Genomic DNA, 12,500 nt, shown 5'->3' on the forward strand with positions numbered 1-12,500 from the left:
ATAATATATAATATATAATATATAATATATAATATATAATATATAATATATAATATATAATATATAATATATAATACATAGTATGCAATATGTACATATAGTATGTAGTCTATAAAAATATTAAATATTATTATACCGAATATTACAATAAACAAAATTAATATTAAACAAACATAAACTCCACAGAATGCATAAAAACAATAAACAACAATCATGATTATAAACGAAGACAAATTAAACAAAGGTAAACTATACACTTCGAAGGCCAAGACCCTAAACCCTAAACCCTAAACCCTAAACACTAAACCCTAGGCCGCAAACCCTAACCCGTGCTCCACAGAGCCTAAAACCCAAACCTTACCTCTAGACCCTAAACCCCAAGTAAAAAAACCGAAAACACCCTAAACCCTAAACCCTAAACCCTAAACCCTAAACCCTAAACCTTACCTGCGTCTGCGAGGATTTTGGCTCCGTCGTCTTCAATGCAAATGGAGGCCAGAAGATCTGCAGCGAAACACCTAAAGGAAAAGCAGCAGCAACAGATTTTATTTTATTGTTTGTTTGTTTGTTTGTTTGTTTGCTTGTTTGTTCGTTCCTTCGTTTGTCTGTTTGTTTGTTCGTTTGTTTGTTTGTTTGTTTATTTGTTTATTTGTTTGTTTGTTTGTTTGTTTGTTTGTTTGTTCGTTCGTTCCTTCGTTTGTCTGTTTGTTTGTTCGTTTGTTTGTTTGTTTGTTTCTGCATTTGTTCGTGCGTTTGTTTGTGTGTATGTTGAGTTTGTATATTTTCTGCACAAAAAAATAATAATTTCTTTTTTTATCTAAAAAGATAAAATGCATATGTGTAGTTTTTGTATACTAATAATAATATATTGAAATCATATCTATGTACATATAATATATATATATATATATGCACATATATGTCTATATATATATTACGATTTCTCTGTCTATTATTTAATAATAAAAGATAATTTATTTGTTTATTTATTTGTTTTTAAGTTGCTGCCTCCTTTACCTGATGTTTGTGTTGGGGTGCGAGGCGAAGATATCTGCAGCAAATTTAAAAATATTTTCTTTTATAAGTTCTTTTCTTCCGGTTTGTCTTTGTGCAATTTGTTTAAAAATACTCAGCAGCACTGCTTGAAGAAGGACATTTGTTTGTTCATTAATATCTATATCTGTTAGGCAACATATTTCTTTCTCTGTCTTCTTATCTTCGTTTAGCTGCTGCACTTCTCCTGCTGCAGCAGCTGCAGCAGCAGCTGTAGCGGCAGCAGCAGCTGCTGCTGCTGCAAACTCATTCATCATTGTTGCTGCTGCAGGAGACTGTGCATTTGCTCCTGCACTGTATGTATACCCCGCACGCTGCAGAGGAGACAGCTGCAGCAGCATGAACTGCCGTCTAAGTGCTTCGTCTTCTGCTGCTGCTGCTGTTGATGCAGGTGCTGCTGGTGCTGCTGCTGCTGTTGCTGCAGATGCTGCTGCTGTTGCTATTGCTGGTATTGCTGCTGTACCTGTAGGAGAACACCCGCTCTCACGCTGCTGCTGCGCTGTACTGCTGCTGCTCCACATCTGCATCTGCTGCTGCTGCTGCTGCTGCTGCTGCTGCTGCTGCTGATTCCCCTGATAAGGTAGAGACTCAGTCGCTGGTTTTAGGAGAGGAGACAAAAGAGAAACAAACCCCAGCTCAATTGCCTGGCCAAGCACTTCCTGAGTTAACAAGAAGAAAAGAAACAAACAAACAAATAAACTATGCAGGCAAGCATGCATGTATGCATGCATGCATAGTATAGGGTTTCAGTATAAGCAGGAAGAAGCAAAAGAAATAAGTAAAAGACAGAAATGAGTATACGAATTAAATAATTTAATTTAATTAAAGAGAAAGAAAGAATATGAATAAACAAGAGAGAAAGAAGCAACATTAAGATACAAAATAGTTATAAGCAAATAAACGCAGAAAGCAAATAAAGAAATAAGTAAATAGATAAATAAACAAACACACACAACAAGCAAACAAGCAAACAAATAAAGAAAAAGAGTTACAGACAGGCTTGGTGATAGCATCTCTTAGACAAAGAAGGGCCTCTAATAAATCTTTTTTCTGCATTTCTTCTCTTTTGCTAATCAAACGAGATAACCGAGGAAGAAGATTGTCTTTAAACCTGAAGCAGAAAGGCAGCAGCTGGGGTATTCCCAATTCGCTTCTCTGCATGCAACTTAAACCCTTACTTCTGCTGTTGCTGCTGCATGCATGCATGCATGCAGCAGCAGCAGCAGCAGCAGGACGCAGCAGCATGCATGCATGCGCTCTTAAAGCCCACAGAGGTCTCAGGTCCATTGCATAAAAGAGAAACATTTCTGTTCGTTGTATGCACTGGTGAATGCATGCATGCATGCATGCATCCGTGCATGCATGCAAAGCCCCACACGACTGCATTTAGAGGATAGAGTCAGCTGGTTTTGCTTTTATAGGCCTGAACACCCTTTTGTTTTCTTCTTTTGCTGTCGCATGCAAAGTTGTGTTTGTCTTCTCTTTTTCTTTTTCAGAGTTCGTCGGCTATTTGCAATTGTTTTTGAAAGGAAGTAGAGCCGAGTTGTGGGGTTTGAAGTGTACAGGCAGGTTCAGATTCTGCTGCTGCTGTGCTGTCCCCCAGTCCTCCGGGATCGGGATCGGGTGGGATCGGGATCGGGATCGGGATCGGGATCGGTGTGGGGTTTGCTCACGCGAAAGTGACTTGCTTATCAGTGCAGCGGCTCTGAGTCTCAGGAAAGAAAGGATAATTGGCTGCAAGTTCGTCTGTAGTAATATACCGGTGGTAGCCTAGCAAACGAAAGGGTGCTGTATGCGCATTTGCATGCATTTTCAGTCGATGTATTTCTTTTTCTTCTTTTCTATTTAATATTAACAGCTAATAACGGAATAAGAAGATTAAGAAAGAAATAACAAAATGTATAAGCGCAGAAAACAAGCTCTTTAATGCAATATTTAATGCCAAACAAAACAAAAACAAAGAAGGCTGCTGCTATCTACGGATGCCTAACCCACACACACCCTATTTCAGAGATAAACTCCGAAAAACGGAAGTGAAGCTTTAGCTATAAACCCTAAACCCTAAACCCTAAACCCTAAACCCTAAACCCTAGCATGCAGAATAGAGAAATATATATACTATGGCCACATTAGAATCAAGCTGTCTGATGCTGTATTAACGCTACTGGGGCTTCTCCCTCTATGCAATGCTGGCAGTAAAAAGAAAGAATAAAAGAAATTAAGTTTTATTTTTATTTATTTCAAACAAAGACAAACAAAAAACTTTTATTCAGAGGCAGCGAGCAGCAGGCAGAAGCCAGGGCTCTATTTATCATGCAGAGTTTGTTTCACGTCCTAAATTAATGAAATAAACGAATATAATTATTATTTTTATTTTAAAATAAATAAATTAATTAATATATAAATTAAATTTATGTTTTTCTGATAATTTACACCTAAATATTGTACAACAATCCTCTATTCTCCCTACCCGCTCGGTGCGCGGCAGCCTTTCATTTTATATAGAGATAAAAAATGCATCAAAAATATATATAAATTAAATTAAAAACTGAAATATATTAATATATTTTATTTTATTTAATCAGTTTTATTTTTAAACAAAAATACTCGCTAGAAACCGACATTGGTGTGGCGTATGTACGTAATAATAACGCGAGAGAAGTAAAAAGATGTAGCAAATAATAATAATAAAAAGAAATTAAAAGTATAAAAATATATTAAAATAAAATAATAATAATTCGAACAAAGTAATAATAGTTAAGACGAAATAATAAAGATGTCAGAACAATGTAATAACCATGTTTAAAACAAAGATTATCATACAAGGGAGACAAAACAAATAAAGAAAACGACATTACTAGAAAAGATTAATGCATGCAAGGTGATATAATAATAGTAATAATAATAATAATAACAATAATAATAATAATAATAATAATAATAATAATAGTATTCCTAAAGTAATATCAATAATAATACTAACAAAACCAACAGTAGCCTAAAACACCCTTCAAAATATTAATGATAATAATGATAATAATAATAATAATAATAATAATAATAATAATAATAAATGATAATAATAATTAGTAATAGTACTCATAATAATAGTAATAATTAATAATAAGAATAATAAATAATAAAGAAGACGCAGTACTTTATGCAGAGGAGAAGCAAATGCAAAGCCAATACTGCTGCTGCTAGACTGTGCTGCTACTGCTGCTGTTGCTGTTGCAATGCTGCTGCTGCTGCTGCTGCTGCTGCTGCAGCAGCAACATTTCGATTTTGCAGCATTTTGCTGCTAGCAACTGCAGAGGGCCCTCAATATGCGTTTGGAGCTAATAAATAAAACGAAGAAACAAACAAACAACAGCATAAATAATACTAATAATAATAATAATAATAATAATATTAAAGACAGTGATAGGAGTAACAGAACTGAAGACAGAGAAAAAAGAAGGAGAGGGGATAAGAGATAAAAGATGCAGCCAGTATAGCACGAGTATATTATAAAGCAAAATAATAAAATAAATAATAAATAATAAATAATAAATAATAAAATATAAAAGTGCATTAAACACAGTACACAATAACAAACAAATATAAAAAAAATATAATCAAGTAAAGAATAACAACAAACTTGTTAATGAGTAAACAAAACAAAGAAAAAGATTACAAAGAAAAGCTAAATAATAAAATTAAAAAGAGTAAATAATAATATAATAAAGAGACAGCTTATAAAATAAACAAAGACAAGCAATCAAATAAAAGCAACTTCAAAGTATAATAAAATAAAGAAGATTAAAATAAACCATCAACAAAATAAACAAATTAACAAAACAGCGAAAAAGAAAAAACAAAATCGTGAAAAAGAAATCGATAGAAAAAAATAATAAAACAAACAAAATAATTAATATATATAATATATATAATATATAATATATATATTATATATGTATATGTATATATATATATTATATATGTATATAATGTATATATTAGAATAAAGGTGTACACATTGAGTAAATAAAACCGAATAAGAGAAAAAAGCTAAAACAAACAAATAAATAAAATAAAAAGCAACAGAACAAAGCACTTGACGAAGTAGAAAAGTAGACAAGAGTTAATGACTCGAGTGTCTGGTAATAGAAATACAACAAAATAAACAAATTAATAAACAAAAAAACTCTACAACATAAATCTCTCGTCTGCGCTCATTTCGTCTAAGAGGCAAACTTTTATACGCCATCCTTTACCCCCTACAGCTTGATAAGGCAGCAGCAGCACCAGCTGCTGCTGCTGCTGCTGCTGCTGCTGCTGGTGCTGCTGCTGCTGCTGCTGCTGGTGCTTGTGCTGGTGTTCAGCTGCGGAGGCACCGTTGCTGCAACTTTGAGTTGCTGCTGCTGGTGCTGCTAGTGCTGCTGGTGCTGTTGGTGCTGCTGCTGCTTCTGCTGCTGCTGCTTCACGCGTTAGCTGCTGCGCTTGCAGCAGCAGCTGGAGACAGCGACCGCAAGGGTAGCAGGGTTTATAAGAAAATGAAGCGCAGAATATACAAATTTTCTTAAAATGTTTTATGCCTAATGCTGCTGCAGCACCAATTGCATTTTGCTCGGCGCAGCAGCTGCAGCAAACAACAAAATAACAGCAGCAGCAGCAGCAGAAACAGCAGCAGCAGAAGCAGCGAGCTGAACATGCACAGATTGTTAGGCAGAACAGGTAGAGGTAATGCATATAAACAATGAGACAGCGAGAGAGCTGAGGGTTTAGGGTTTATAGTTTTAGGGTTTTATAGTTTAGGGCATACACTTTAGGGTTTAGGGTTTAGGGTATTAGTCTTTAGGGTTTAGGGTTTAGGGTTTAGGGTTTAGGGTTTACCCTATGCCGAGTGCCTTTGTCTCTGCATTAGCAGCAGAAATGAGAATTTGATGCTCTGTTTGAAGAGCGCAGCCAACACGAACTGCTGATTTCCAGCAGCAACTTGTTGCTGCTGCTGCTGCTGCTGCATGCAGCAGAGCACGTGCCTCTGCGTCTGCTGCCTTCCCTGAAGACAAAACACAAAAAATAAAACAAACAGCAGACATAACAAAAGAAATTAACTCTTTTTTAGCTGTGCATACACCTAAAGACACACGCAACACGCCTTCTAACACACACATATATGTATATATAGAGAGAGAGAGAGAGAGAGAGAGAGATACATATATATACATATATATATTATATATATACACTCATACACATATCTAGGAATATATATATATATATATATATATATGTGTGTATGCATATATGCGTGCATGCATGCAGGCTGTACATACACCTGAATTGGTTTAAGGCTGCTGCAGCAGCACTGAGCTGCTCACCATCTTCAGTTGTAACATCATCGAAGGGAGGGAGAGCAGCAAAAGGAGCAGCAAAAGGCTGCTGCAGTCGCTGTGCAAAGGGTAGAAGAAAAGAGAGCTTATAACTTGCTGCTGCTGCTGCTGCTGCTGCTGCGGCTGCGGCTGGTGTTAAGGCTCCTGCTGCTGCTGCTGCTACTGCTGTTGGTGTCAGTGCTCCTGCTGCTGCTGCTGCTGTTCCTGCTGCTGCAGCAGAGCCTTCTGCTACTTCAGCGCAGTGTACGTACACCTCAGCATCGCCTGCATATTCTGAAAGCCACTCTAAGCAACATCCGTTTAAAATAAAATCTGCTGCTTCTTCTCCTTCTCTAATTATACGAACGGCTGCGCATGCAGCGACCTGAATACGCAAAACCCTAAACCCTAAACCCTAAACCCTAAACCCTAAACCCTCGGCTTTACCGTCTAGGGTTCTAGTGCATGGTGTTTTGATTTCGCGGTTTTAGGGTTTAGGGTTTAGGGTTTAGGGTTTATACTCTGGCTCTGAGTTTGGTCGCCCTTTAGGGCCTATTATTTAGGGTTTAGGGTTTAGGGTTTAGGGCTTAGGGTTTATACTCTGGCTCTGCCTTTGGTGGCTGCCTGCGCAACAGCGATGTGTGCTGCACAGACACTGCAGGGATATGCAGCAGAGTCAAACGTACAGCCTGCAGCAAACAAACAAATAAAACATTATATATAATTATAGAATATAATTATAGATAAACAGATGTAAAAACATATAAATATATTTATATATATGCATGCATATATAGATACGCTAGATGCATACACATATATATATATATGTATATATATATATATATATATGGATTAAAGCCGCACACACACATCCTACATATACTATATTTGATATATAGACATATAATATAATATATATAAACATAAATACGTAAACACAAATAAGTAAATAAATATATTAACAGACAGACATATGCTTTCTCTTAAAGCTTAAATTGTGCATCTTCTGTTTTACACACCGACGTAAATTCGGCCGTCAGTTCCCAAAACGCTGACGCCAACGCGAGATTTCGAATAAGGAGCATATGCATTAAGAGCAGCAGCAGCAGCAGCAGCTAAGAGCTGCTGCTGCTGCTGCTGCTGCTGCGGTTGCAGCTGCTGCTGTGGCTCCTGCTGCTGCTGCTGCTGCCGATGGGACCCGTCTTGCTGGTGCAGATGATGATGATTTTCGGACAGTACCTCCAAGTGCTGCTGCTGTTGCTGCTGCTGCTTCTGCAGCAGCAGCAGCTGCTGCTGCTGCTGCTGGTGTGTATGGGTGGACGGCATCTCTCGGGAGGAGAGAAATATAAGAAATTCAGCGAAGACAGCCGACAATAAGAATAAACAAACAAAAAAAAGAGAATATGGATATAAATATTCAATATAATAGACAATATAACAATAAAACTAGAGAGAAAGAAGCAGAGAAATGTGCTCTGCTCAGCTGTACGCACACCTGAAGAAGGGTTCGTCGGCTGCAAGATACTTCCTTGAATATTAATTTTAATTAAATTATTATTATTATTGTTGCTGTTTTTATCATTAATACTATTATTATTCCGATATTAACGCACTGATGCCTGCATGCATGCTGCATATACACCCGAAGCTGCGCAGCAGCAGCCTAGATAGTCATCGTGCATATCTCTAAATGTACATAATTATACCGTTGAAATGAAGATAAATAAAATAAAATAATTAAATTAAGAATTAAAAAAAAGAAGAAAAAGAAGAAAGACAAACAAAAACACAAAAAAAAACAAACCGCTGGCCTGAAGCTTTTTCTTTTCTTTCTTTGTCTCACATAAAAATAATAATTGTATTTATTTTAATCAGAAAGTATATTTGTTTTTATATGCAAAGCAATTAAAGACACAACAATATAAAGACAATATTTACACAATACTCTCAGCTGCTGCTGCTGCTGTTCCTGCTGCTGCTGCTGCTGCTGCTGCTGCTGCTCGCGCATGCTGCTGCTGCTGCTTGTCTGCGCTGCAGCTGCTGCAGCAAAATGAAATCTATAATTTACAGCAAAAGGAATAAATAAACTCAACAGTTGCAGCAACTGTTGCTGCTTTTTTCTTCTTTGTCGCCGCACTGTACGTACACCGCATATCCTTATACTCATCCGCTGCTTGACTGACGCCAGCAGCAGCTGCCTCAACTCAACCTGCAGCAGCAGCTGCAGCAGCAGCAGCAACAACACCACAATTCGCAGCAGCAACAGCAACAGCAACTTCCGCAACTGGAGCAGCAGCAAAAGAAGCAGCAGCAGCAGCAGCAGCAACAGCAGCAACAGCGCCGCTACATCAGTTGGTGCCTTGTCAACGAGGCATCAGGTCGTAGTCTAAGCTTCCTGCCGCAGCAGCAGCAGCTGCTGCTGCTGCTACTGCTGCTGCTGCTGCTGTGCTGCTGCTGCTACTGCTGCTACGATGTTGTATCAATCAGGGTCTCTACAGGCCCTTATAAAGGGGCTTCGTGCAGCGCAGCAGCAGCAGCAGGAAGCCGAGTTTATTGCAAGTAGTTTGCAGCAGGTGAAGAATGAGTTATCTGCAGCAAGCGGCAGCAACAGCAAGAGCGGCAGCAGCAGCAGCATATCAGCAGCAACCCGCAGTGTTGCGCTACAGAAGCTAGTGTATCTGCAGATGCTCGGAGTAGACATATCTTTTGCTGCATTTTCAATAATAGAGGGCATGGCAGCAGCAAAATTTTATCTTAAGAGGCCTGCTTATGCTGCAGCAGCAATTGCATTTGCTGCTGCTGCACCGCCACTGCATGCAGCCTCTACTGCTCACGACAAACACCAGCAGCAGCAGCAGCAGCAGCAGCAGCAGCAGCAGCACTGGCCCCTGGCGGAGTTGTCTCTATTGACAGTTAATTTATTTAAAAAAGATTTATGCAGCAGCCAAATGTATGAAACCGGTGAGAGGGCTCTATCTACTGCTGCTGCATTTGCTGCTGCTGCTGCATTTGCTGCATTTGCTGCTGCTGCTGCATTTGCTGTATTTGCTGCTGCTGCTGCATTTGCTGTATTTGCTGCATTTGCTGCATTTGCTGCTGCTGCTGCATGTGCTTCTGCTGCTGCTTCTGCTGTTGTCGCTTCTGCTTCTACTGTTGCTGTTGCTGTATTTGCTGCTGCTGCTGCTGCTGCTGCTGCTGCTTGTGCTGCAGGTTTGGCGTTGCAGACTTTGTGCTGCGTGTCTCTATCGAAAGAGATGGTAGGGTCTCTGCTTCCTGATGTGCTGCTGCTGCTGAGTTCTTCTCGCCCTTACATTAGAAAGAAGGCAGCACTTTGCTGCAGCTGCTTCTTGCTGCAGCTGCTGCGAGAGCAGCAGCAAGCGCAGCAGCGGAAGCTGCAGCAGCGGCTGCGTCTGAACTCTTCTGCTGCTGCAGACCCAGCAGCAGCAGCAGCAGCAGCAGCAGCAGAAGCAGCAGAAGAGGATGATTCGGTGCTGCAGCACGTCGTGCAGCGCATACAGCAGCAAATAATGCAGGAGGAGGACATTGGTGTGCTTTGCTGCTTAGCTACCTCTCTGCTGCAAGCAGCAGCAGCAGCACCTCAGCTGTTCTTACCTCTCGTGCCCCCCTTATTTCATTTGCTCTGCAGCAGCAGCAGCAACTGGCTGACGATCAAGCTGCTGCAGCTGCTGCTGCTGCTGTCTGCAGCAGAACCCCGGCTTCCTCTTAAGCTGCTGAAGCCTCTAATTAAATTGCTGCAGCAAACAAAAGCTCATAGTGTTAGGATTGAAGCTTTACGTATATCTTTGCTGTTCGCTCCCATAGAGACTGCAGCAGAAGCTGCTGCTGCTGCTGCTGCTGCTGCTGCTACTGACGTCGCCGCAGCAGAACGCGCAGCAGCAGCAGTCATGACGCAAGACACAGCAGCAGCAGCAGCAGCAACAGGAGACGCAGCAACCGCCTCTCCTACCTCCAGCAGCAGCAGCAGCAACAGCAGCAGCAGCAGCAATGTGGCGCCGGAGATGCAGCTGCTGCAGCTTACATGCAAACAGCTGCAATCCCTTCTTTCTTCGCCTGATCTTAATATTTGTTTTCTTGCTCTCAGCTTGCTGCAGCAAACCTTCACCAAAAGGAGACATCTCGTACAGCCCCTGCTGCAGCTGCTGCCGGGCCTGCAGCAGCAAATGCTACAGGTAAACGATGCACACCGCTTTCTGCAGCAGCAGCAGCAGCAGCTGATGCAGCAGCAGCCACACCCTGTGCGTCTTTATGAGAGAATCTAATAGCTACAGCAGCAATACCACCACAAGCAGCAGCAGCAGCAACAGCAACAGCAGCAGCAGCAGCAGCAGTTTGTGTATGTATGCAGAGCGCAAGGAGCGGAGACGCAATGCTGAGACGTGTAGCTGTCTCTTTAATTGCTGCTTCTGCATCTCCTGCTGCCTTTCCTGTGGCTTGTGAGCGGCTTCTTGCTGCTGCATTCGAAGCTGCCAGCAGCAGCAGCAGCAGCAGCAGCAGCAGCAACAGCAGCAGCAGCAGCAGCAAGAGTGCTGCTGCTGCAGTGAGCCCCTCAGACTTTATTTTACCGATTGTACGGATGGCTGCTGAGTAAGGGAGCTGTCTCCTGTCTCTTTATTTTTTTTTGTTTATGTCTGTCTCTGTTGCTTTGTTTGTTCGTCTCCTTATTAAATTATTTATTATTTGTTTATTGTTTATTTATTTATTTATTTATTTATTTATTTATTTATTTGTATTTGTCTGTCTGTATTTTACGTTTTTGTGTGCTGATATTCTTTTCTGTTATTTTATACTGTTATTTATATTTATATTTATATTTATATTTATATTTATATTTATATTTATATTTATATTTATATTTATATTGTATTTATATTTATATGTATATTTATATTTATATATATATTTATATTTATATTTATATTTATATTTATATTTATGTTTATTTGTATTTTTATTTCTTTTTATATTTCTTCATCTGCTGCTGCTGCTGCTGCTGTTGTTGCTGATGCTGCTGCTGCTGCTGCTTCAGGAGCGACTACGAGTTGATAGAGGACTTTGAGTGGTATGTGGCTGTATTGATAGACATCGCATGCAACTGCTGCAGGAGCAGGAGCAGCAGCAGCGGCAGCAGCAGCAGCAGCAGCAACAGCAGCGGGGATGCTGCAGTTGCTGCTGCAGTTGCGCAGCAGCTGCAAGATATTTGCGTTCGGGTGCCTGAGGTGAGGCCCTGCAGCACGCATCTGTGCATGCTGCTGCTGGAGGCAGCAGCAGCAGCAACCAAGTCTAAGCTGCCAGGCAGCAACAGCAGCAGCAGCAGCAGCAGCAACAGCCTAGAGGTTCTGCGGGCGCTGCGGCAGCAGCAGCGCGAGAGCCACATCAGCAGCAGCAATTTTGACGAAGGCACGGGGGCCCTCCACAACAACCCCAGCAGCAGCAGCAGCAGCAGCAGCAGCAGCGGTGCTGCAGCAACTGAGGTGTACATACACCCGGATGTCATTCGCGCAGCCGGCTGGATTATAGGTGAGTCTTACGGTGTATAGGCAGCTAAATCTCTTCTTCTGTCTCCTGCTGCTGTCTCCCTACCAACAGTCCCTACAGCAGCAGCAGCAGCTGTGTCAGCAGCAGCACCTGTATCAACAGCAGCAGCAGCATCTGCATCAGCAGCAGCATCTGCATCAGCAGCAGCACCTGTATCAGCAGCAGCAGCAGCAGCATGTGCATCAGCAGCAGCAGCAGCAGATGTGCGAGGTTGGTGCTGCGCATGCAGGGGAGTATCATCGGCAGCTGTTTAGTGGCGCTGCTTCTGCTGCTGTCGGGATCAGCTTCATTGAAGAAGCAGCAAGCTGTCTCGCTCATCTAGTATGTCTAAACCCTAAACCCTAAACCCTCAATTTAAAGCTGCCCTGCCAGCGCGCCGCTGCACTAGGTTATCTCTTCCTGCTGCTGCTGTTCCTGCTGCTGCTGCTGCTGCTGCAGGCAGGGGACCCTTCCTTGAGGCCGCACGTACAGCGGGTGCTGCTGTGGGCAGCAGCAAAAGTTTTCTTAACTCTCACTGCAGTCGCACAAGGCAAG

The 12,500-nt window shown here is 41.2% G+C and overlaps 2 protein-coding genes across 2 annotated transcripts in view; one reads left to right on the plus strand and one right to left on the minus strand.

Annotated features, from left to right (window-relative positions):
* Positions 1 to 5,924: 5,924 nt before the first annotated feature.
* On the minus strand, positions 5,925 to 7,736 carry EAH_00025670 (cytidine deaminase, putative; the record flags this gene model as incomplete). Its single annotated transcript, XM_013396602.1, has 4 exons — positions 5,925 to 6,094; positions 6,417 to 6,792; positions 7,008 to 7,096; positions 7,430 to 7,736. 4 exons carry the CDS (start codon positions 7,734 to 7,736, stop codon positions 5,925 to 5,927), a joined length of 942 nt encoding a protein of 313 aa, XP_013252056.1.
* Positions 7,737 to 9,094: 1,358 nt separating this feature from the next.
* Positions 9,095 to 12,500, plus strand: part of EAH_00025680 (adaptin, putative) — a gene marked incomplete at both ends in the record, with an annotated part of 7,306 nt that continues 3,900 nt past the window's right edge. The window contains 6 exons of the mRNA XM_013396603.1: positions 9,095 to 9,371; positions 9,621 to 10,600; positions 10,694 to 10,764; positions 11,458 to 11,948; positions 12,196 to 12,287; positions 12,405 to 12,500. The exon at positions 12,405 to 12,500 is cut by the window's right edge and continues 156 nt beyond it. Coding sequence (XP_013252057.1) covers positions 9,095 to 9,371; positions 9,621 to 10,600; positions 10,694 to 10,764; positions 11,458 to 11,948; positions 12,196 to 12,287; positions 12,405 to 12,500 — 2,007 coding nt within the window. The remainder of the gene's footprint in view (positions 9,372 to 9,620; positions 10,601 to 10,693; positions 10,765 to 11,457; positions 11,949 to 12,195; positions 12,288 to 12,404) is intronic.

This window comes from Eimeria acervulina, genomic scaffold, assembly GCF_000499425.1.
Source record: "Eimeria acervulina Houghton genomic scaffold, Eah_scaff210, whole genome shotgun sequence".
In the NCBI taxonomy this organism is placed as follows: Eukaryota; Apicomplexa; class Conoidasida; order Eucoccidiorida; family Eimeriidae; genus Eimeria; species Eimeria acervulina.